The sequence below is a fragment of the Pristiophorus japonicus genome, chromosome 32 (genome assembly GCF_044704955.1).
Source record: "Pristiophorus japonicus isolate sPriJap1 chromosome 32, sPriJap1.hap1, whole genome shotgun sequence".
In the NCBI taxonomy this organism is placed as follows: Eukaryota; Metazoa; Chordata; class Chondrichthyes; family Pristiophoridae; genus Pristiophorus; species Pristiophorus japonicus.
In genome coordinates this window covers 4551159-4574586 of record NC_092008.1, presented here as the reverse complement: position 1 = coordinate 4574586, position 23428 = coordinate 4551159, and the positions used below count along the sequence as shown (strand labels likewise).

The window sequence follows — 23428 nt, the reverse complement described above, 5'->3', positions numbered from 1 at the left end:
TCTCTCTGTCGCGCTCGCTCTCGCTCTCTGTCGCGCTCGCTCTCGCTCTCTCTCTGTCGCGCTCGCTCTCGCTCTCTCTCTGTCGCGCTCGCTCTCGCTCTCTCTCTGTCGCGCTCGCTCTCGCTCTCTCTCTGTCGCGCTCGCTCTCGCTCTCTCTCTGTCGCGCTCGCTCTCGCTCTCTCTCTGTCGCGCTCGCTCTCGCTCTCTCTCTGTCGCGCTCGCTCTCGCTCTCTCTCTGTCGCGCTCGCTCTCGCTTCTCTCTGTCGCTCTCGCTCTCGCTCTCGCTCTCTCTCTGTCGCGCTCGCTCTCGCTCTCTCTCTGTCGCGCTCGCTCTCGCTCTCTCTCTGTCGCGCTCGCTCTCGCTCTCTCTCTGTCGCGCTCGCTCTCGCTCTCTCTCTGTCGCGCTCGCTCTCGCTCTCTCTCTGTCGCGCTCGCTCTCGCTCTCTCTCTGTCGCGCTCGCTCTCGCTCTCTCTCTGTCGCGCTCGCTCTCGCTCTCTCTCTGTCGCGCTCGCTCTCGCTCTCTCTCTGTCGCGCTCGCTCTCGCTCTCTCTCTGTCGCGCTCGCTCTCGCTCTCTCTCTGTCGCGCTCGCTCTCGCTCTCTCTCTGTCGCGCTCGCTCTCGCTCTCTCTCTGTCGCGCTCGCTCTCGCTCTCTCTCTGTCGCGCTCGCTCTCGCTCTCTCTCTGTCGCGCTCGCTCTCGCTCTCTCTCTGTCGCGCTCGCTCTCGCTCTCTCTCTGTCGCGCTCGCTCTCGCTCTCTCTCTGTCGCGCTCGCTCTCGCTCTCTCTCTGTCGCGCTCGCTCTCGCTCTCTCTCTGTCGCGCTCGCTCTCGCTCTCTCTCTGTCGCGCTCGCTCTCGCTCTCTCTCTGTCGCGCTCGCTCTCGCTCTCTCTCTGTCGCGCTCGCTCTCGCTCTCTCTCTGTCGCGCTCGCTCTCGCTCTCTCTCTGTCGCGCTCGCTCTCGCTCTCTCTCTGTCGCGCTCGCTCTCGCTCTCTCTCTGTCGCGCTCGCTCTCGCTCTCTCTCTGTCGCGCTCGCTCTCGCTCTCTCTCTGTCGCGCTCGCTCTCGCTCTCTCTCTGTCGCGCTCGCTCTCGCTCTCTCTCTGTCGCGCTCGCTCTCGCTCTCTCTCTGTCGCGCTCGCTCTCGCTCTCTCTCTGTCGCGCTCGCTCTCGCTCTCTCTCTGTCGCGCTCGCTCTCGCTCTCTCTCTGTCGCGCTCGCTCTCGCTCTCTCTCTGTCGCGCTCGCTCTCGCTCTCTCTCTGTCGCGCTCGCTCTCGCTCTCTCTCTGTCGCGCTCGCTCTCGCTCTCTCTCTGTCGCGCTCGCTCTCGCTCTCTCTCTGTCGCGCTCGCTCTCGCTCTCTCTCTGTCGCGCTCGCTCTCGCTCTCTCTCTGTCGCGCTCGCTCTCGCTCTCTCTCTGCCGCGCTCGCTCTCGCTCTCTCTCTGTCGCGCTCGCTCTCGCTCTCTCTCTGTCGCGCTCGCTCTCGCTCTCTCTCTGTCGCGCTCGCTCTCGCTCTCTCTCTGTCGCGCTCGCTCTCGCTCTCTCTCTGTCGCGCTCGCTCTCGCTCTCTCTCTGTCGCGCTCGCTCTCGCTCTCTCTCTGTCGCGCTCGCTCTCGCTCTCTCTCTGTCGCTCTCGCTCTCTCTCTGTCGCGCTCGCTCTCGCTCTCTCTCTGTCGCGCTCGCTCTCGCTCTCTCTCTGTCGCGCTCGCTCTCGCTCTCTCTCTGTCGCGCTCGCTCTCGCTCTCTCTCTGTCGCGCTCGCTCTCGCTCTCTCTCTGTCGCGCTCGCTCTCGCTCTCTCTCTGTCGCGCTCGCTCTCGCTCTCTCTCTGTCGCGCTCGCTCTCGCTCTCTCTCTGTCGCGCTCGCTCTCGCTCTCTCTCTGTCGCGCTCGCTCTCGCTCTCTCTCTGTCGCGCTCGCTCTCGCTCTCTCTCTGTCGCGCTCGCTCTCGCTCTCTCTCTGTCGCGCTCGCTCTCGCTCTCTCTCTGTCGCGCTCGCTCTCGCTCTCTCTCTGTCGCGCTCGCTCTCGCTCTCTCTCTGTCGCGCTCGCTCTCGCTCTCTCTCTGTCGCGCTCGCTCTCGCTCTCTCTCTGTCGCGCTCGCTCTCGCTCTCTCTCTGTCGCGCTCGCTCTCGCTCTCTCTCTGTCGCGCTCGCTCTCGCTCTCTCTCTGTCGCGCTCGCTCTCGCTCTCTCTCTGTCGCGCTCGCTCTCGCTCTCTCTCTGTCGCGCTCGCTCTCGCTCTCTCTCTGTCGCGCTCGCTCTCGCTCTCTCTCTGTCGCGCTCGCTCTCGCTCTCTCTCTGTCGCGCTCGCTCTCGCTCTCTCTCTGTCGCGCTCGCTCTCGCTCTCTCTATCGCTCTCGCTCTCTCGCTCTCTCTCTCGCTCTCTCTCTCGCTCTCTCTCTCGCTCTCTCGCTCTCTCTCTCGCTCTCTCTCTCGCTCTCTCTCTCGCTCTCTCGCTCTCTCTCTCTCTCTTGCTCTCTCTATGGCTCTCTCGCTTTCTCTATTGCTCTCGCTCTCTCTATCGCTCTCTCTATCGCCCTCTCGCTCTCTCTCTCTCTATCGCTCTCTCGCTCTCTCGCTCTCTCTCGCTCTCTCTATCGCTCTCTCGCTCTCTCTATCGCTCTCTCGCTCTCTCTATCGCTCTCTCGCTCTCTCTATCGCTCTCTCGCTCTCTCTATCGCTCTCTCGCTCTCTCTATCGCTCTCTCGCTCTCTCTCTCGCTCTCTCGCTCTCTCTCTCGCTCTCTCGCTCTCTATCGCTCTCTCGCTCTCTCGCTCTCTCGCTCTCTCTCTCGCTCTCTCGCTCTCTCTCTCGCTCTCTCGCGCTCTCTCTCGCTTTCTCGCTCTCTCTATCGCTCTCTCGCTCTCTCTCGCTCTCTCTCGCTCTCTCTATGGCTCTCTCGCTTTCTCTATTGCTCTCGCTCTCTCTATCGCTCTCTCTATCGCCCTCTCGCTCTCTCTATCGCCCTCTCGCTCTCTCTATCGCCCTCTCGCTCTCTCTATCGCCCTCTCGCTCTCTCTATCGCCCTCTCGCTCTCTCTATCGCTCTCTCGCTCTCTCTATCGCTCTCTCTATCGCTCTATCGCTCTCTCTATCGCTCTCTCTATCGCTCTATCGCTCTCTCTATCGCTCTCTCGCTCTCTCTATCGCTCTCTCGCTCTCTCTATCGCTCTCTCGCTCTCTCTATCGCTCTCTCGCTCTCTCTATCGCTCTCTCGCTCTCTCTATCGCTCTCTCGCTCTCTCTATCGCTCTCTCGCTCTCTCGCTCTCTCTATCGCTCTCTCGCTCTCTCTCTCGCTCTCTCGCTCTCTCTCTCGCTCTCTCGCTCTCTCGCTCTCTCGCTCTCTCTCTCGCTCTCTCGCTCTCTCGCTCTCTCTCTCGCTCTCTCGCGCTCTTTCTCGCTCTCTCTATCGCTCTCTCGCTCTCTCTCGCTCTCTCTCGCTCTCTCTATGGCTCTCTCGCTTTCTCTATTGCTCTCGCTCTCTCTATCGCTCTCTCTATCGCCCTCTCGCTCTCTCTATCGCCCTCTCGCTCTCTCTATCGCCCTCTCGCTCTCTCTATCGCCCTCTCGCTCTCTCTATCGCCCTCTCGCTCTCTCTATCGCCCTCTCGCTCTCTCTATCGCCCTCTCGCTCTCTCTATCGCCCTCTCGCTCTCTCTATCGCCCTCTCGCTCTCTCTATCGCCCTCTCGCTCTCTCTATCGCTCTCTCGCTCTCTCTATCGCTCTCTCGCTCTCTATCGCTCTCTCGCTCTCTATCGCTCTCTCGCTCTCTATCGCTCGCTCGCTCTCTATCGCTCTCTCGCTCTCTCTATCGCTCTCTCGCTCTCTCTCTCGCTCTCTCTATCGCTCTCTCGCTCTCTCTATCGCTCTCTCGCTCTCTCTATCGCTCTCTCGCTCTCTCTATCGCTCTCTCGCTCTCTCTATCGCTCTCTCGCTCTCTCGCTCTCTCTATCGCTCTCTCGCTCTCTCTATCGCTTTCTCGCTCTCTCTATCGCTCTCACGCTCTCTCTATCGCTCTCTCGCTCTCTCGCTCTCTCTATCGCTCTCTCGCTCTCTCTATCGCTCTCTCGCTCTCTCGCTCTCTCTCTCTCGCTCTCTCTCTCGCTCTCTCGCTCTCTCTCTCGCTCTCTCGCTCTCTCGCTCTCTCTCGCTCTCTCTATCGCTCTCTCGCTCTCTCTATCGCTCTCTCGCTCTCTCTATCGCTCTCTCGCTCTCTCTATCGCTCTCTCGCTCTCTCTATCGCTCTCTCGCTCTCTCTATCGCTCTCTCGCTCTCTCTATCGCTCTCTATCGCGCTCTCGCTCTCTCTATCGCTCTCTCTCGCTCTCTCTCTCGCTCTCTCTATCGCTCTCTCGCTCGCTCTCTCGCTCTATCGCTCTCTCGCTCTATCGCTCTCTCGCTCTCTCTCTCGCTGTCTCGCTCTCTCGCTGTCTCAGTTTCGGTCACTGCTTCTCTCTCTCTCTCTCTCTGTGGTGCTCTCTCTCTGGCGCTCGCTCTCTCTCTCTCTCTGTGGCGCTCGCTCTCTCTCTCTCTCTGTGGCGCTCGCTCTCTCTCTCTCTGTGGCGCTCGCTCTCTCTCTGTGGCGCTCGCTCTCTCTCTGTGGCGCTCTCTCTCTCTGTGGCGCTCGCTCTCTCTCTGAGGCGCTCGCTCTCTCTCTGTGGCGCTCGCTCTCTCTCTGTGGCGCTCGCTCTCTCTCTGTGGCGCTCGCTCTCTCTCTGTGGCGCTCGCTCTCTCTCTGTGGCGCTCGCTCTCTCTCTGTGGCGCTCGCTCTCTCTCTGTGGCGCTCGCTCTCTCTCTGTGGCGCTCGCTCTCTCTCTGTGGCGCTCGCTCTCTCTCTGTGGCGCTCGCTCTCTCTCTGTGGCGCTCGCTCTCTCTCTGTGGCGCTCGCTCTCTCTCTGTGGCGCTCGCTCTCTCTCTGTGGCGCTCGCTCTCTCTCTGTGGCGCTCGCTCTCTCTCTGTGGCGCTCGCTCTCTCTCTGTGGCGCTCGCTCTCTCTCTGTGGCGCTCGCTCTCTCTCTGTGGCGCTCGCTCTCTCTCTGTGGCGCTCGCTCTCTCTCTGTGGCGCTCGCTCTCTCTCTGTGGCGCTCGCTCTCTCTCTGTGGCGCTCGCTCTCTCTCTGTGGCGCTCGCTCTCGCTCTCACTGTCGCGCTCGCTCTCGCTCTCTCTGTGGGGCTCGCTCTCGCTCTCTCTGTCTCTGTGGCGCTCGCTCTCGCCCTCTCTGTGGCGCTCGCTCTCGCCCTCTCTGTGGCGCTCGCTCTCGCCCTCTCTGTGGCGCTCGCTCTCGCCCTCTCTGTGGCGCTCGCTCTCGCCCTCTCTGTGGCGCTCGCTCTCGCCCTCTCTGTGGCGCTCGCTCTCGCCCTCTCTGTGGCGCTCGCTCTCGCCCTCTCTGTGGCGCTCGCTCTCGCCCTCGCGCTCGCTCTCGCTCTCGCGCTCGCTCTCGCTCTCGCGCTCGCTCTCTCTGTCGCGCTCGCTCTCTCTGTCGCGCTCGCTCTCTCTGTCGCGCTCGCTCTCTCTCTCGCGCTCGCTCTCGCTCTCGCGCTCGCTCTCGCTCTCGCGCTCGCTCTCTCTGTCGCGCTCGCTCTCGCTCTCGCGCTCGCTCTCTCTGTGGCGCTCGCTCTCGCTCTCTGTGGCGCTCGCTCTCTCTCTCGCTCTCTGTGGCGCTCGCTCGCTCTCTCTCTCTCTGGCGCTCGCTCTCTCTCTCTCTGGCGCTCGCTCTCTCTCTCTCTGTGGCGCTCGCTCTCTCTCTCTCTGTGGCGCTCGCTCTCTCTCTGTGGCGCTCGCTCTCTCTCTCTGTGACGCTCGCTCTCTCTCTCTCTGTGGCGCTCGCTCTCTCTCTCTCTCTCTCTCTCTCTCTCTGGCGCTCGCTCTCTCTCTCTCTCTGGCGCTCGCTCTCTCTCGCGCTCGCTCGCTCTCTCTCTCTCTGTGGCGCTCGCTCTCTCTCTCTCTGTGGCGCTCGCTCTCTCTCTCTCTGTGGCGCTCGCTCTCTCTCTCTCTCTCTGTGGCGCTCGCTCTCTCTCTCTCGCTCTCTCTGTCGCGCTCGCTCTCTCTGTCGCGCTCTCTCTGTCGCGCTCGCTCTCTCTGTCGCGCTCGCTCTCCCTCTCGCTCTCTCTGTCGCGCTCGCTCTCCCTCTCGCTCTCTCTGTCGCGCTCGCTCTCCCTCTCGCTCTCTCTGTCGCGCTCGCTCTCCCTCTCGCTCTCTCTGTCGCGCTCGCTCTCCCTCTCGCTCTCTCTGTCGCGCTCGCTCTCCCTCTCGCTCTCTCTGTCGCGCTCGCTCTCGCTCTCTCTGTCGCGCTCGCTCTCGCTCTCTCTGTCGCGCTCGCTCTCTCTCTCTCTGTGGCGCTCGCTCTCTCTCTCTCTGTGGCGCTCGCTCTCTCTCTCTCTCTGGCGCTCGCTCTCTCTCTGTGGCGCTCGCTCTCTCTCTTGTGGCGCTCGCTCTCGCTCTCTCTCTTGTGGCGCTCGCTCTCGCTCTCTCTCTTGTGGCGCTCGCTCTCGCTCTCTCTCTTGTGGCGCTCGCTCTCGCTCTCTCTCTTGTGGCGCTCGCTCTCGCTCTCTCTCTTGTGGCGCTCGCTCTCGCTCTCTCTCTTGTCGCGCTCGCTCTCGCTCTCTCTCTTGTCGCGCTCGCTCTCGCTCTCTCTCTTGTCGCTCTCGCTCTCTCTCTCGTGGCGCTCGCTCTCTCTCTCGTGGCTCTCGCTCTCTCTCTCGTGGCGCTCGCTCTTGCTCTCTCTCGTGGCGCTCGCTCTTGCTCTCTCTCGTGGCGCTCGCTCTTGCTCTCTCTCGTGGCGCTCGCTCTCGCTCTCTCTCTCGTGGCGCTCGCTCTCGCTCTCTCTCTCGTGGCGCTCGCTCTCGCTCTCTCTCTCTTGTGGCGCTCGCTATCGCGCTCTCTCTCTTGTGGCGCTCGCTCTCGCTCTCTCACTTGTGGCGCTCGCTCTCGCTCTCTCACTTGTGGCGCTCGCTCTCGCTCTCTCTCTTGTGGCGCTCGCTCTCTCTCTCTCTTGTGGCGCTCGCTCTCTCTCTCTCTCTCTCTCTGGCGCTCGCTCTCTCTCTCTCTCTCTGTGGCGCTCGCTCTCTCTCTCTCTCTCTCTGTGGCGCTCGCTCTCTCTCTCTCGCTCTCTCTGTCGCGCTCGCTCTCCCTCTCGCTCTCTCTGTCGCGCTCGCTCTCCCTCTCGCTCTCTCTGTCGCGCTCGCTCTCCCTCTCGCTCTCTCTGTCGCGCTCGCTCTCTCTGTCGCGCTCGCTCTCCCTCTCGCTCTCTCTGTCGCGCTCGCTCTCTCTCTCTCTCTCTCTGTGGCGCTCGCTCTCTCTCTCTCTCTGTGCGCTCGCTCTCTCTCTCTCTCTGTGGCGCTCGCTCTCTCTCTCTCGCTCTCTCTGTCGCGCTCGCTCTCCCTCTCGCTCTCTCTGTCGCGCTCGCTCTCCCTCTCGCTCTCTCTGTGGCGCTCGCTCGCTCTCTCTCTGTGGCGCTCGCTCTCGCTCTCTCTGTGACGCTCGCTCTCTCTCTCTCTGTGGCGCTCGCTCTCTCTCTCTGTCGCGCTCGCTCTCTCTCTCTCTCTCTGTGGCGCTCTCTCTCTCTCTGTGGCGCTCGCTCTCTCTCTTGTGGCGCTCGCTCTCTCTCTTGTGGCGCTCGCTCTCGCTCTCTCTGTGGCGCTCGCTCTCGCTCTCTCTGTGGCGCTCGCTCTCGCTCTCTCTGTGGCGCTCGCTCTCGCTCTCTCTGTGGCGCTCGCTCTCGCTCTCTCTGTGGCGCTCGCTCTCGCTCTCTCTGTGGCGCTCGCTCTCGCTCTCTCTGTGGCGCTCGCTCTCGCTCTCTCTGTGGCGCTCGCTCTCGCTCTCTCTGTGGCGCTCGCTCTCTCTCTCGTGGCGCTCGCTCTCTCTCTCGTGGCGCTCGCTCTCGCTCTCTCTGTGGCGCTCGCTCTCTCTCTCTCTGTGGCGCTCGCTCTCTCTCTCTCTGTGGTGCTCGCTCTCTCTCTCGTGGCGCTCGCTCTCGCTCTCTCTCTCGTGGCGCTCGCTCTCGCTCTCGCTCTCTCTCTCGTGGCGCTCGCTCTCGCTCTCTCTCTCGTGGCGCTCGCTCTCGCTCTCTCTCTCGTGGCGCTCGCTCTCGCTCTCTCTCTGTGGCGCTCGCTCTCGCTCTCACTCTGTGGCGCTCGCTCTCGCTCTCTCTCTCGTGGCGCTCGCTCTCGCTCTCTCTCTCGTGGCGCTCGCTCTCGCTCTCTCTCTCGTGGCGCTCGCTCTCGCTCTCTCTCTCGTGGCGCTCGCTCTCGCTCTCTCTCTCGTGGCGCTCGCTCTCGCTCTCTCTCTCGTGGCGCTCGCTCTCGCTCTCTCTCTCGTGGCGCTCGCTCTCGCTCTCTCTCTCGTGGCGCTCGCTCTCGCTCTCTCTCTCTCGTCTCGCTCTCTCTGTGGCGCTCGCTCTCGCTCTCTCTGTGGCGCTCGCTCTCGCTCTCTCTGTGGCGCTCGCTCTCGCTCTCTCTGTGGCGCTCGCTCTCGCTCTCTCTGTGGCGCTCGCTCTCGCTCTCTCTGTGGCGCTCGCTCTCTCTCTCGTGGCGCTCGCTCTCGCTCTCTCTCTCGTGGCGCTCGCTCTCGCTCTCTCTCTCGTGGCGCTCGCTCTCGCTCTCTCTCTCGTGGCGCTCGCTCTCTCTCTAGTGGCGCTCGCTCTCGCTCTCTCTCTCGTGGCGCTCGCTCTCGCTCTCTCTCTCGTGGCGCTCGCTCTCGCTCTCTCTCTCGTGGCGCTCGCTCTCGCTCTCTCTCGTGGCGCTCGCTCTCGCTCTCTCTCGTGGCGCTCGCTCTCGCTCTCTCTCTCGTGGCGCTCGCTCTCGCTCTCTCTCTCGTGGCGCTCGCTCTCGCTCTCTCTCTCGTGGCGCTCGCTCTCGCTCTCTCTCTCGTGGCGCTCGCTCTCGCTCTCTCTCTTGTGGCGCTCGCTCTCGCTCTCTTGTGGCGCTCGCTCTCGCTCTCTTGTGGCGCTCGCTCTCGCTCTCTCTCTCGTGGCGCTCGCTCTCGCTCTCTCTCTCGTGGCGCTTGCTCTCGCTCTCTCTCGTGGCGCTCGCTCTCGCTCTCTCTCGTGGCGCTCGCTCTCGCTCTCTCGTGGCGCTCGCTCTCGCTCTCTCTCGTGGCGCTCGCTCTCGCTCTCTCTCGTGGCGCTCGCTCTCGCTCTCTCGTGGCGCTCGCTCTCGCTCTCTCGTGGCGCTCGCTCTCGCTCTCTCTCGTGGCGCTCGCTCTCGCTCTCTCTCGTGGCGCTCGCTCTCGCTCTCTCTCGTGGCGCTCGCTCTCGCTCTCTCTCGTGGCGCTCGCTCTCGCTCTCTCTCGTGGCGCTCGCTCTCGCTCTCTCTCGTGGCGCTCGCTCTCGCTCTCTCTCGTGGCGCTCGCTCTCGCTCTCTCTCGTGGCGCTCGCTCTCGCTCTCTCTCGTGGCGCTCGCTCTCGCTCTCTCTCGTGGCGCTCGCTCTCGCTCTCTCTGTGGCGCTCGCTCTCGCTCTCTCTGTCGCTCTCGCTCTCTCTGTCGCTCTCGCTCTCGCTCTCTCTGTCGCTCTCGCTCTCTCTGTCGCTCTCGCTCTCTCTGTCGCTCTCGCTCTCTCTGTCGCTCTCGCTCTCTCTGTGCTCTCGCTCTCTCTGTCGCTCTCGCTCTCTCTGTCGCTCTCGCTCTCTCTTGTAGCGCTCGCTCTCGCTCTCTCTCTTGTGGCACTCTCGCTCTCGCTCTCGCTCTCTCTGTCGCTCTCGCTCTCTCTGTCGCTCTCGCTCTCTCTGTCGCTCTCGCTCTCTCTGTCGCGCTCGCTCTCGCTCTCTCTGTCGCTCTCGCTCTCTCTGTCGCGCTCGCTCTCGCTCTCTCTGTCGCTCTCGCTCTCTCTGTCGCGCTCGCTCTCGCTCTCTCTGTCGCGCTCGCTCTCGCTCTCTCTCTCGTGGCGCTCGCTCTCGCTCTCTCTCTCGTGGCGCTCGCTCTCGCTCTCTCTCTCGTGGCGCTCGCTCTCGCTCTCTCTCTCGTGGCGCTCGCTCTCGCTCTCTCTCTCGTGGCGCTCGCTCTCGCTCTCTCTCTCGTGGCGCTCGCTCTCGCTCTCTCTCTCGTGGCGCTCGCTCTCGCTCTCTCTCTCGTGGCACTCTCTCTCGCTCTCTCTCTCTCTGTGGCGCTCGCTCTCGCTCTCTCTGTCGCTCTCGCTCTCTCTGTCGCTCTCGCTCTCTCTGTCGCTCTCGCTCTCTCTGTCGCTCTCGCTCTCTCTGTCGCGCTCGCTCTCGCTCTCTCTGTCGCGCTCGCTCTCGCTCTCTCTGTCGCGCTCGCTCTCGCTCTCTCTGTCGCGCTCGCTCTCGCTCTCTCTGTCGCTCTCGCTCTCTCTGTCGCGCTCGCTCTCGCTCTCTCTGTCGCGCTCGCTCTCGCTCTCTCTGTCGCGCTCGCTCTCGCTCTCTCTGTCGCGCTCGCTCTCGCTCTCTCTGTCGCGCTCGCTCTCGCTCTCTCTGTCGCGCTCGCTCTCGCTCTCTCTGTCGCGCTCGCTCTCGCTCTCTCTGTCGCGCTCGCTCTCGCTCTCTCTGTCGCGCTCGCTCTCGCTCTCTCTGTCGCGCTCGCTCTCGCTCTCTCTGTCGCGCTCGCTCTCGCTCTCTCTGTCGCGCTCGCTCTCGCTCTCTCTGTCGCGCTCGCTCTCGCTCTCTCTGTCGCGCTCGCTCTCGCTCTCTCTGTCGCGCTCGCTCTCGCTCTCTCTGTCGCGCTCGCTCTCGCTCTCTCTGTCGCGCTCGCTCTCGCTCTCTCTGTCGCGCTCGCTCTCGCTCTCTCTGTCGCGCTCGCTCTCGCTCTCTCTGTCGCGCTCGCTCTCTCTCTCTCTGTCGCGCTCGCTCTCGCTCTCTCTGTCGCGCTCGCTCTCGCTCTCTCTGTCGCGCTCGCTCTCGCTCTCTCTGTCGCGCTCGCTCTCGCTCTCTCTGTCCCGCTCGCTCTCGCTCTCTCTGTCCCGCTCGCTCTCGCTCTCTCTGTCCCGCTCGCTCTCGCTCTCTCTGTCCCGCTCGCTCTCGCTCTCTCTGTCCCGCTCGCTCTCGCTCTCTCTGTCCCGCTCGCTCTCGCTCTCTCTGTCGCGCTCGCTCTCGCTCTCTCTGTCGCGCTCGCTCTCGCTCTCTCTGTGGCGCTCGCTCTCGCTCTCTCTGTGGCGCTCGCTCTCTCTCTCTCTGTGGCGCTCGCTCTCGCTCTCTCTGTGGCGCTCGCTCTCTCTCTCTGTGGCGCTCGCTCGCTCTCTCTCTCTCTGTGGCGCTCGCTCTCTCTCTCTCTCTGGCGCTCGCTCTCGCTCTCTCTGTGGCGCTCGCTCTCGCTCTCTCTGTGGCGCTCGCTCTCGCTCTCTCTGTGGCGCTCGCTCTCGCTCTCTGTGGCGCTCGCTCTCGCTCTGTCGCGCTCGCTCTCGCTCTCTCTGTCGCGCTCGCTCTCGCTCTCTCTGTCGCGCTCGCGCTCGCTCTCGCTCTGTCGCGCTCGCTCTCGCTCTGTCGCGCTCGCTCTCGCTCTCTCTGTCGCGCTCGCTCTCGCTCTGTCGCGCTCGCTCTCTCTGTCGCGCTCGCTCTCTCTGTCGCGCTCGCTCTCTCTGTCGCGCTCGCTCTCGCTCTGTCGCGCTCGCTCTCGCTCTGTCGCGCTCGCTCTCGCTCTGTCGCGCTCGCTCTCGCTCTGTCGCGCTCGCTCTCGCTCTGTCGCGCTCGCTCTCGCTCTGTCGCGCTCGCTCTCGCTCTGTCGCGCTCGCTCTCGCTCTGTCGCTCTCGCTCTGTCGCTCTCTGTCGCGCTCGCTCTCGCTCTCTGTCGCGCTCGCTCTCGCTCTCTCTGTCGCGCTCGCTCTCGCTCTCTCTGTCGCTCTCGCTCTCTGTCGCTCTCGCTCTCTGTCGCTCTCGCTCTCTGTCGCTCTCGCTCTCTGTCGCTCTCGCTCTCTGTCGCTCTCGCTCTCTGTCGCTCTCGCTCTCGCTCTGTCGCTCTCGCTCTGTCGCTCTCGCTCTGTCGCGCTCGCTCTCTCTCTGTCGCGCTCGCTCTCTCTCTGTCGCGCTCGCTCTCTCTCTGTCGCGCTCGCTCTCTCTCTGTGGCGCTCGCTCTCTCTCTCTCTGTGGCGCTCGCTCTCGCTCTCTCTGTGGCGCTCGCTCTCGCTCTCTCTCTCTGGCGCTCGCTCTCGCTCTCTCTGTGGCGCTCGCTCTCGCTCTCTCTGTGGCGCTCGCTCTCGCTCTCTCTGTGGCGCTCGCTCTCTCTCTCTCTGTGGCGCTCGCTCTCTCTCTCTCTGTGGCGCTCGCTCTCTCTCTCTCTGTGGCGCTCGCTCTCGCTCTCTCTGTGGCGCTCGCTCTCGCTCTCTCTCTGGCGCTCGCTCTCTCTCTCTCTGTGGCGCTCGCTCTCTCTCTCTCTGTGGCGCTCGCTCTCTCTCTCTCTGTGGCGCTCGCTCTCTCTCTCTCTGTGGCGCTCGCTCTCTCTCTCTCTGTGGCGCTCGCTCTCTCTCTCTGTGGCGCTCGCTCTCTCTCTCTCTGTGGCGCTCGCTCTCTCTCTCTCTGTGGCGCTCGCTCTCTCTCTCTCTCTGGCGCTCGCTCTCTCTCTCTGTGGCGCTCGCTCTCTCTCTCTCTGTGGCGCTCGCTCTCTCTCTCTCTGTGGCGCTCGCTCTCTCTCTCTCTGTGGCGCTCGCTCTCGCTCTCTCTGTGGCGCTCGCTCTCGCTCTCTCTGTGGCTCTCGCTCTCGCTCTCTCTGTGGCGCTCGCTCTCGCTCTCTCTGTGGCGCTCGCTCTCGCTCTCTCTGTGGCGCTCGCTCTCGCTCTCTCTGTGGCGCTCGCTCTCGCTCTCTCTGTGGCGCTCGCTCTCTCTCTCTCTGTGGCGCTCGCTCTCTCTCTCTCTGTGGCGCTCGCTCTCTCTCTCTGTGGCGCTCGCTCTCTCTCTCTCTGTGGCGCTCGCTCTCTCTCTCTCTGTGGCGCTCGCTCTCTCTCTCTCTGTGGCGCTCGCTCTCTCTCTCTCTGTGGCGCTCGCTCTCTCTCTCTCTGTGGCGCTCGCTCTCTCTCTCTCTGTGGCGCTCGCTCTCTCTCTCTCTGTGGCGCTCGCTCTCGCTCTCTCTGTGGCGCTCGCTCTCGCTCTCTCTGTGGCGCTCGCTCTCTCTCTCTGTGGCGCTCGCTCTCTCTCTCTCTGTGGCGCTCGCTCTCTCTCTCTCTGTGGCGCTCGCTCTCTCTCTCTCTGTGGCGCTCGCTCTCTCTCTCTCTGTGGCGCTCGCTCTCTCTCTCTCTGTGGCGCTCGCTCTCTCTCTCTCTGTGGCGCTCGCTCTCTCTCTCTCTGTGGCGCTCGCTCTCTCTCTCTCTGTGGCGCTCGCTCTCTCTCTCTCTGTGGCGCTCGCGCTCTCTCTCTCTCTGGCGCTCGCTCGCTCTCGCTCTCTGGCGCTCGCTCTCGCTCTCGCTCTCTGGCGCTCGCTCTCGCTCTCTGGCGCTCGCTCTCTGGCGCTCGCTCTCGCTCTCTCTGTGGCGCTCGCTCTCTCTCTCTGGCGCTCGCTCTCGCTCTCTCTGTGGCGCTCGCTCTCGCTCTCTCTGTGGCTCTCGCTCTCTCTGTGGCGCTCGCTCTCGCTCTCTCTGTGGCGCTCGCTCTCGCTCTCTCTGTGGCGCTCGCTCTCGCTCTCTCTCGCTCTCTCTGTGGCGCTCGCTCTCGCTCTCTCTGTGGCGCTCGCTCTCGCTCTCTCTGTGGCGCTCGCTCTCGCTCTCTCTGTGGCGCTCGCTCTCGCTCTCTCTGTGGCGCTCGCTCTCGCTCTCTCTGTGGCGCTCGCTCTCGCTCTCTCTGTGGCGCTCGCTCTCGCTCTCTCTGTGGCGCTCGCTCTCGCTCTCTCTGTGGCGCTCGCTCTCGCTCTCTCTGTGGCGCTCGCTCTCGCTCTCTCTGTGGCGCTCGCTCTCGCTCTCTCTGTGGCGCTCGCTCTCGCTCTCTCTGTGGCGCTCGCTCTCGCTCTCTCTGTGGCGCTCGCTCTCGCTCTCTCTGTGGCGCTCGCTCTCGCTCTCTCTGTGGCGCTCGCTCTCGCTCTCTCTGTGGCGCTCGCTCTCGCTCTCTCTGTGGCGCTCGCTCTCGCTCTCTCTGTGGCGCTCGCTCTCGCTCTCTCTGTGGCGCTCGCTCTCGCTCTCTCTGTGGCGCTCGCTCTCGCTCTCTCTGTGGCGCTCGCTCTCGCTCTCTCTGTGGCGCTCGCTCTCGCTCTCTCTGTGGCGCTCGCTCTCGCTCTCTCTGTGGCGCTCGCTCTCGCTCTCTCTGTGGCGCTCGCTCTCGCTCTCTCTGTGGCGCTCGCTCTCGCTCTCTCTGTGGCGCTCGCTCTCGCTCTCTCTGTGGCGCTCGCTCTCGCTCTCTCTGTGGCGCTCGCTCTCGCTCTCTCTGTGGCGCTCGCTCTCGCTCTCTCTGTGGCGCTCGCTCTCGCTCTCTCTGTGGCGCTCGCTCTCGCTCTCTCTGTGGCGCTCGCTCTCGCTCTCTCTGTGGCGCTCGCTCTCGCTCTCTCTGTGGCGCTCGCTCTCGCTCTCTCTGTGGCGCTCGCCCTCGCTCTCTCTGTGGCGCTCGCCCTCGCTCTCTCTCTTGTGGCGCTCGCCCTCGCTCTCTCTCTTGTGGCGCTCGACCTCGCTCTCTCTCTTGTGGCGCTCGACCTCGCTCTCTCTCTTGTGGCGCTCGACCTCGCTCTCTCTGTCGCGCTCGCTCTCGCTCTCTCTGTCGCGCTCGCTCTCGCTCTCTCTGTCGCGCTCGCTCTCGCTCTCTCTGTCGCGCTCGCTCTCGCTCTCTCTGTCGCGCTCGCTCTCGCTCTCTCTGTCGCGCTCGCTCTCGCTCTCTCTGTCGCGCTCGCTCTCGCTCTCTCTGTCGCGCTCGCTCTCGCTCTCTCTGTCGCGCTCGCTCTCGCTCTCTCTGTCGCGCTCGCTCTCGCTCTCTCTGTCGCGCTCGCTCTCGCTCTCTCTGTCGCGCTCGCTCTCGCTCTCTCTGTCGCGCTCGCTCTCGCTCTCTCTGTCGCGCTCGCTCTCGCTCTCTCTGTCGCGCTCGCTCTCGCTCTCTCTGTCGCGCTCGCTCTCGCTCTCTCTGTCGCGCTCGCTCTCGCTCTCTCTGTCGCGCTCGCTCTCGCTCTCTCTGTCGCGCTCGCTCTCGCTCTCTCTGTCGCGCTCGCTCTCGCTCTCTCTGTCGCGCTCGCTCTCGCTCTCTCTGTCGCGCTCGCTCTCGCTCTCTCTGTCGCTCTCGCGCTCTCTCTCTCTGTCACGCTCGCTCTCGCGCTCTCTCTGTCGCTCTCGCTCTCGCGCTCTCTCTCTCTGTCGCTCTCGCGCTCTCTCTCTCTGTCGCTCTCGCGCTCTCTCTCTCTGTCGCTCTCGCGCTCTCTCTCTCTGTCGCTCTCGCTCTCGCGCTCTCTCTCTCTCTCTCTCTCTCTCACTCTCTGTTGCGCTCGCTCTCTCTCTCTGTCGCGCGCGCTCTCTCTCTCTCCCCATTCCCCCCCATTCCCCCCCTCCCCCGTCCACAGATCAGGGAACTGGGAGTTGGCCGACTGTTCGTTTAAGGGATGTGTGGGCATCGCTGGCAAGGCGGCTTTTATTGCCCATCGCTAATCGCCCTCGCAGGTGGGGCGAACCTGTAAACTTGATATCACAGGCCACACGCAGATCCCCAAAGGGTCTTAGAAGTTATAAGACATTTTATTTTAGCAGTGGTCATTCAAATATAGTCCAACACAACACAATCAGGATAGACACAGGAGACATACGACCATGACAAGTAGCTGGTACTAGTCGCGATCGGACAGATGGCTGGTGGTATGAACAGTTCTTATCTTCACCGTCTGCCCTGAAATACCTTCTGGGTCTTTTATTCTCTTTTTTAATGGTGGGCCTGGTGTAGGATATGGACAAGGCAACTTAACCTGGTTTTATCTTTTGTCTCAACTCTTAGATGAAACCCTCTTCACATTTATCCTCCCAAGGTTGGAGGCAGACAGTCCATTCTTGGCCTACAGATGTTTGGAGCTGCCTGTTATAAGAGCATAAGAAACAGGAGCAGGAGTCGGCCATTCGGCCCCTCGAGCCTGCTCCACCATTTAATACGATCATGGCTGATCTGATCATGGACTTGGCTCCACTTCCCTGCGCGCTCCCCATAACCCTTCACTCCCTTATTGTTCAGAAATCTGACTATCTCCACCTTAAATATATTCAATGTCCCAGCCTCCACAGCTCTCTGAGGCAGCGAATTCCACAGATTTACAACCCTCTGAGAGAAGAAATTCCTCCTCATCTCCGTTTTAAATGGGCGGCCCTTTATTCTGAGACTATGTCCCCGAGTTTTAGTTTTAGTTTCCCCTATGAGTGGAAATATCCTCTGTGCATTCACCTTGTCGAGCCCCCTCGTTATCTTCTGTCTCGATAAGATCACCTCTCATTCTTCTGAACTCCAATGAGTAGCGGCCCAACCTACTCAGCCTTTCCTCATAAGTCAACCCCCTCATCTCCGCAGTCAACCTAGTGAACCTTCTCTGAACAGCCTCCAATGCAAGTATATCCTTCCTTAAATACGAAGACCAAAACGGTACGCAGTACGCCAGGTTGGCCTCACCAATACCCTGTACAGTTGTAGCAGGACTTCCCTGCTTTTATACTCTATCCCCCTTTGCAATAAAGGCCAACATTCCATTTGCCTTCCTGATCACTTGCTGTACCTGCATACTAACCTTTTGTGTTTCATGTACAAGTACCCCCAGGTCCTGCTGTACTGCAGCATTTTGCAATTTTTCTCTGTGTTTAAATTATAATTTGCTGTTCTATTATTTCTGCCAAAGTGGATAACCTCACATTTTCCTACATTATACTCCGTGACTATCAGTAACTTACGTTCATGCTGTTCAAGTTGCTTTAGCTATTGTACCACGGAATGAACCTTCAATTTCAATACCAATCTGAAGAGACTTTTAGGTCTTGGCTTATTTCTTCCAATTCACAATTTCATGCAAACCTCTGCCGTCCCGTGTGGGGAAGGTGCTCCCACATTATGCAGTTCATAGAACCATAGAAAATGGGTGCAGGAGCAGGCCATTCGGCCCTTCGAGCCTGCACCACCATTTAATAAGATCATGGCTGATCATGCAACTTCAGTACCCCATTCCTGCTTTCTCTCCATACCCCTTGATCCCTTTAGCCGTAAGGACTACATCTAACTCCCTTTTGAATATATCGAACGAACTGGCCTCAACAATTTTCTGCGGTAGAGAATTTCACAGCTTCACAATTCTCTGAAGAAATTTCTCCTCATCTCGGTCCTAAATGGCTTACCCCTTATCCTTAGATTGTGACCCCTGGTTCTGGACTTCCCCAACATCGGGAACATTCTTCCTGCTTCTAACCTGTCCAATCCCGTCAGAATTGTATATGTTTCCATGAGATCCCCCCTCATTCTTCTAAATTCCAGTGAATATAAGCCTAGTCGATCCAGTCTTTCTTCATATGTCAGTCCTGCCATCCCGGGAATCAGTCTGGTGAACCTTCGCTGCACTCCTTCAATGGCAAGAACGTCCTTCCTCAGATTAGGAGACCAAAACTGTACACAATACTCAAGGTGTGGCCTCACCGAGGCCCTGTACAACTGCAGTAAGACCTCCCTGCTCCTATACTCAAATCCCCTCGCTATGAAGGCCAACATACCATTTGCCACCTTCACCGCTTGCTGTACCTGCATGCCAACTTTCAATGACTGATGAACCATGACACCCAGGTCTACAAGGAGAGGATTTACATTTTTTTTTAAATGATCTTTCAGCGTCCTGCATTGTCACTGATATGACGGAACTTCGCTTGCTGGAGAACCGAGGGGAGCCCGGTCGGACGGAGAATGTCGTGTGGCACCTGATAAACCGCAATGGAACGGTGGGACAGCTGCTGGACATCCTCACTAGCCTCGGCTTGTGGCGAGCCCGGGACATCATACTGTCATGTGAGTTGTATTCCTGCCCCGATACAACCTTTACGCAAAAATGCTCTTCGTCATGTTTACAGTGGTCATTCAGCAGGGCAAGGATTTAACATTTCAGTCCCAGTATTTATTAAGTGCAGAGAGTCCCTTTGTGTTCAGGGTAAGGGTCACTGTACAGGGTCCCTGTGTATTCAGGGTAAGGGTCACTGTACAGGGTCCCTGTGTATTCAGGGTAAGGGTCACTGTACAAGGTCCCTGTGTATTCAGGGTAAGGGTCACTGTACAGGGTCCCTGTGTATTCAGGGTAAGGGTCACTGTACAGGGTCCCTATGTATTCAGGGTAAGGGTCACTGTACAGGGTCCCTATGTATTCAGGGTAAGGGTCCCTGTGTATTCAGGGTAAGGGTCGCTGTACAGGGTCCCTGTGTATTCAGGGTAAGGGTCGCTGTACAGGGTCCCTGTGTATTCAGGGTAAGGGTCGCTGTACAGGGTCCCTGTGTATTCAGGGTAAGGGTTACTATACAGGGTCCCTGTGTATTCAGGGTAAGGGTCAGTGTACAGGGTCCCTGTGTATTCAGGGTAAGGGTCGCTGTACAGGGTCCCTATGTATTCAGGGTAAGGGTCCCTGTGTATTCAGGGTAAGGGTCGCTGTACAGGGTCCCTGTGTATTCAGGGTAAGGGTCGCTGTACAGGGTCCCTGTGTATTCAGGGTAAGGGTCGCTGTACAGGGTCCCTGTGTATTCAGGGTAAGGGTTACTATACAGGGTCCCTGTGTATTCAGGGTAAGGGTCAGTGTACAGGGTCCCTGTGTATTCAGGGTAAGGGTCGCTGTACAGGGTCCCTGTGTATTCAGGGTAAGGGTCGCTGTACAGGGTCCCTGTGTATTCAGGGTAAGGGTCGCTGTACAGGGTCCCTGTGTATTCAGGGTAAGGGTCAGTGTACAGGGTCCCTGTGTATTCAGGGTAAGGGTCGCTGTACAGGGTCCCTGTGTATTCAGGGTAAGGGTCACTGTACAGGGTCCCTGTGTATTCAGGGTAAGGGTCGCTGTACAGGGTCCCTGTGTATTCAGGGTAAGGGTCGCTGTACAGTGTCCCTGTGTATTCAGGGTAAGGGTCGCTGTACAGGGTCCCTGTGTATTCAGGGTAAGGGTTACTATACAGGGTCCCTGTGTATTCAGGGTTAGGGTCAGTGTACAGGGTCCCTGTGTATTCAGGATAAGGGTCACTGTACAGGGTCCCTGTGTATTCAGGGTAAGGGTCCCTGTGTATTCAGGGTAAGGGTCGCTGTACAGGGTTCCTGTGTATTCAGGGTAAGGGTCGCTGTACAGGGTCCCTGTGTATTCAGGGTAAGGGTCGCTGTACAGGGTCCCTGTGTATTCAGGGTAAGGGTCGCTGTACAGGGTCCCTGTGTATTCAGGGTAAGGGTCACTATACAGGGTCCCTGTGTATTCAGGGTAAGGGTCAGTGTACAGGGTCCCTGTGTATTCAGGGTAAGGGTCAGTGTACAGGGTCCCTGTGTATTCAGGGTAAGGGTCAGTGTACAGGGTCCCTGTGTATTCAGGGTAAGGGTCACTGTACAGGGTCCCGTAATGAGTGTTCCATCGCATCCTGACTGAGCCTTTCACAGAACAGAATCAGAGAGATTTATAGCACTGAAGGAGGCCATTCGGCCCATCGTGTTCGCGTTGCGACGGCCGACCAAAAGCCATCCCGGCCTAATCCCACTTTCCCGCTCTGGGTCCGTAGCCCTGTAGGTTACGGCACTTCGAGTTGCACGTCCAAATGCGGTGAGGGTTTCTGCCTCTACCGCCCTTTCAGGCAGCGAGTTCCGCCCCAGACCCCCACCATCCTCTGGGATGAAGAAATTTCCCCTCAAATCCCCTCTAAACCTTCCCCTCCCCCCCCCCCCCATTACTTTCAATCTCAGTCTCCTGGTTGTTGACCCCTCTGCAAAGGGAAATAGGTCTGTCCTATCCACTCTATCCAGGCCCCTCTCAGATTGTGCGGAGACTTCGATGGGGTCAGGAGGCGAGCCACTCTGTACAGAGTTCAGTCTCTGTCCTGCTCTCGTCGCTGGTCCAGCCCAGCTTCTGCTCAATGTTTACAATCCGTAGGGTTAAGTTAGCAGGAGAGATTACACAAATTAGCGTTGTCGTTCCTAGAATTTAGAAGGTTAAAGGCTGATCTGATCAAAGTTTATTAAGGGGAACAGATAGGGTAGGTGGAGAGAAAGTATTTTTGCTGGTTAGGGATTCTAGGACTCGGGGTCATAATGTCAAAACTAGAGCCAGACTTTTCAGGAAACACTTCTACACACAAAGGGTGGTAGAATTTTGGAACTCTCATCTGCAAACAGCAATTGATGCTAGATCAATTGTTAATTTTAAATCTGAGGTCAATAACTTTTTGTTAACCAAAGGTAGTAAGGGATATGAGCCAGATTAGGAAAAGGGGAGGTGCAACGAGACCTGGGTGTCATGGTGCATCAGTCATTGAAAGTTGGCATGCAGGTACAGCAGGCGGTGAAGAAGGCAAATTGCATGTTGGCCGTCATAGCTAGGGGGTTTGAGTATAGAAGCAGGGAAGTCTTACTGCGGTTGTACAGCGCCTTGGTGAGGCCTCACCTGGAATATTGTGTTCAGTTGTGGTCTCCTAATCTGAGGAAGGACGTTCTTGCTATTGAGGGAGTGCAGCGAAGGTTCACAGACTGATTCCCGGGATGGCAGGACTGACATGAGGAGAGACTGAATCGACTGGGCCTGTATTCACTGGAGTTTAGAAGGATGAGAGGGAATCTCATAGAAACATGTAAGATTCTGACTGGACTGGACAGGTTAGATGCAGGAAGAATGTTCCCGATGTTGGGGAAGCCCAGAACCAGGGGTCACAGTCTAAGGATAAGGAGTAAGCTGTTTAGGACCGAGATGAGGAGAAACTTCTTCACTCAGAGAGTTGTTAACCTGTGGAATTCCCTACGGCAGAGAGTTGTTGAGGCCAGTTCATTGGATATCGTCAAGAGGGAGTTAGATGTGGCCCTTACGGCTAAAGGGATCAAGGGGTATGGAGAGAAAGCAGGGAAGGGGTACTGAGGTGAATGATCAGCCATGATATTGAATGGTGGTGCAGGCTCGAAGGGCCGAATAGCCTACTCCTGCACCTATTTTCTCTGGAAAGGCGGGTGGGTATACTGCGATATGTGCCCACACTGTGCGATACGTGTGCGCACTCGGTCCGTGCAGCAGAGCTGGTCTCCAGTCGTCCTGGTTAACCCTTGCCACTGGACCAAGACCTCGCTCTGTCGGGCCCGTGTGGTGGCTGGTGCGCAACAGCCACCCCACGTTAAAACAATCCACCCACAGGCATCTTCCACCCCCTCAACTGGAGTTCAGGACCTGGAACATCGGGTCCTTCATTGAAGCATCCGTGAACTCATGTGGAAGCAAGTCATCCTCGTCCGAGGGACCGCCGATGATGATGATGACAATCAGCAGTGCGAGACATCACGAGCTTGGCTTTAAATATTTACTTCTTCGCCGTGCATTTTCAGCCATGAAGTCAATGAGGTCGGGCGGTGCTGTTCAAGATTGTGCAGCTTAAGTTCGTAACCTAGATTCCTGGAGTCGGCCAGTGCCGTTGTCATCTGCTCTCTCTCGGCCGCTCGCACTTCTTTCAACAGCCGCTGAGTCACAACGAGAGTGAAGGGTGTTTCCCCGAAACTCTTCAGCTGCAATTAGAACGGCTAAATGAAACGTGGCAAAGGAGAGGAGGCGATACAGAAAGCTGGTTTTAGGCCGTCGTGGTTGGTTTTTTTTTTCCTCTCGGGGCAAGGGGGAACGAGGAAAAACCCCTTTGTGACTGGAACACCTCGGTACATAGAATCACAGAAGGTTACAGCACGGAAGGAGGCTATTCGTGTCCGTGTCGGTCGAAAAAGAGCTACCCAGCCTAATCTCGCCTTCCAGCTCTTGGTCCGTAGCCCTGCAGGTTACTGCACTTCAGGTCCATATCCAGTACTTTATAAATGTGGAAGAGTTTCTGCCTCTGTCACTGTTTCAGTCAGTGAGTTCCAGACCCCCACCGCCCTCTGAGTGAAAAGGTTCTCCTCACATCCCCTCTAAATCTCCGACCAATTATTTTAAATCTATGCCTCCTTGGTTATTGACCCATCTGCTAAGGAAAATAGGTCTTTCCTACCCACTCCATCTAGGTCCCTCATAATTGTATACCCCGCAATAAGGTCTCCTCTCAGCCTCCTCTGATCCAAAGAAAACCACCTCAGCCCATCCAATCTTTCCTCATCGCTAAAATTCTCCAGTCCAGGCAACATCCTCGTAAGGAGGGAGCGGCGCACCGTCGGAGCGGCAGTACTGAGGGAGCGCCGCATTGTCGGAGGGGCGGTACTGAGGGAGCGCCGCATTGTCGGAGGAGCGGTACTGAGGGAGCGCCATACTGTCGGAGAGGCGGTACTGAGGGAGCGCTGCACTGTCGGAGTGGCAGTTCTGAGGGAGCGCGGTACTGAGGGAACGCCTTACTGTTGGAGGGGTGGTACTGAGGGAGCGCCGCACTGTCGGAGGGGCGGTACTGAGGGAGCGCCGCACTGTCGGAGGGGCAGTACTGCTGTCTCCAGGCCAGGTCCAAGACCACCCCAACCTCTGTCGTCGAGCTACAGTACGCGGACGACGCCTGCGTCTGCACACATACAGAGGCGGAACTCCAGGACATAGTCGACGTATTTACTGAGGCGTATGAAAGCATGAGCCTTATGCGAAACATCCATAAGGCAAAGGTCCTCCACCGGCCTGTCCTCGCCGCACAGCACTGCGCCCCAGTTATCAAGATCCACGGCGCGGCCCTGGACAACGTGGACCATTTCCCATACCTCGGGAGCCTCTTATCAACAAGTGTCGACATTGATGACGAGATTCAACACTGCCTCCAGTGTGCCAGTGCAGCCTTCGGCCGCCTGAGGAAAAGTGTTCCAAGACCAGGCCCTCAAATCTGCCACCAATCTCATGGTCTACAGGGCTGTAGTAATACCCGCCCTCCTGTGTGGCTCAGCGACATGGACCATGTACTGTAGACACCAAGTCGCTGGAGAAATACCACCAACGATGTCTCCGCAAGATCCTATAAATCCCCTGGGAGGACAGACACACCACCGTTCGCGTCCTCGACCAGGCCAACATCCCCAGCATCGAAGCACTGACTACACTCGACCAGCTCTGCTGGGTGGGCCACATTGTTCGCATGCCAGACATGAGACTCCCAAAGCAAGCGCTCTACTCAGAACTCCTTCATGGCAAACGAGCCAAAGGTGGGCAGAGGAAACATTACAGGGACCACCCTCAAAGCCTCCCTGATAAAGTGCAACATCCCCACCGACACCTGGGAGTCCCTGCCCAAAGACCAGTCCGCCCTAAGTGGAGGAAGAGCATCCGGGAGGGCGCTGAGAGCATGCAGAAACCAAGCGCAGGCAGCAGCAGGAGCTTGCGTCAAACCTGTCCCACCCACCCTTACCCTCAACGACCGTCTGTCCCACCTGTGACAGGGACTGTGGTTCCTGTATTGGACTGTTCAGTCACCTAAGGACTGATGCTAAGAGTGG

General features: G+C 59.6%; 1 protein-coding gene across 1 annotated transcript in view; it reads left to right on the top strand.

Annotated features, from left to right (window-relative positions):
• Positions 1–23428, top strand: part of LOC139240513 (interleukin-1 receptor-associated kinase 1-like) — a 42030-nt gene that overhangs the window by 6822 nt on the left and 11780 nt on the right. The window contains exon 2 of the mRNA XM_070869054.1: positions 17672–17845. Within this exon, the coding sequence (XP_070725155.1) occupies positions 17672–17845 (174 nt within the window). The remainder of the gene's footprint in view (positions 1–17671; positions 17846–23428) is intronic.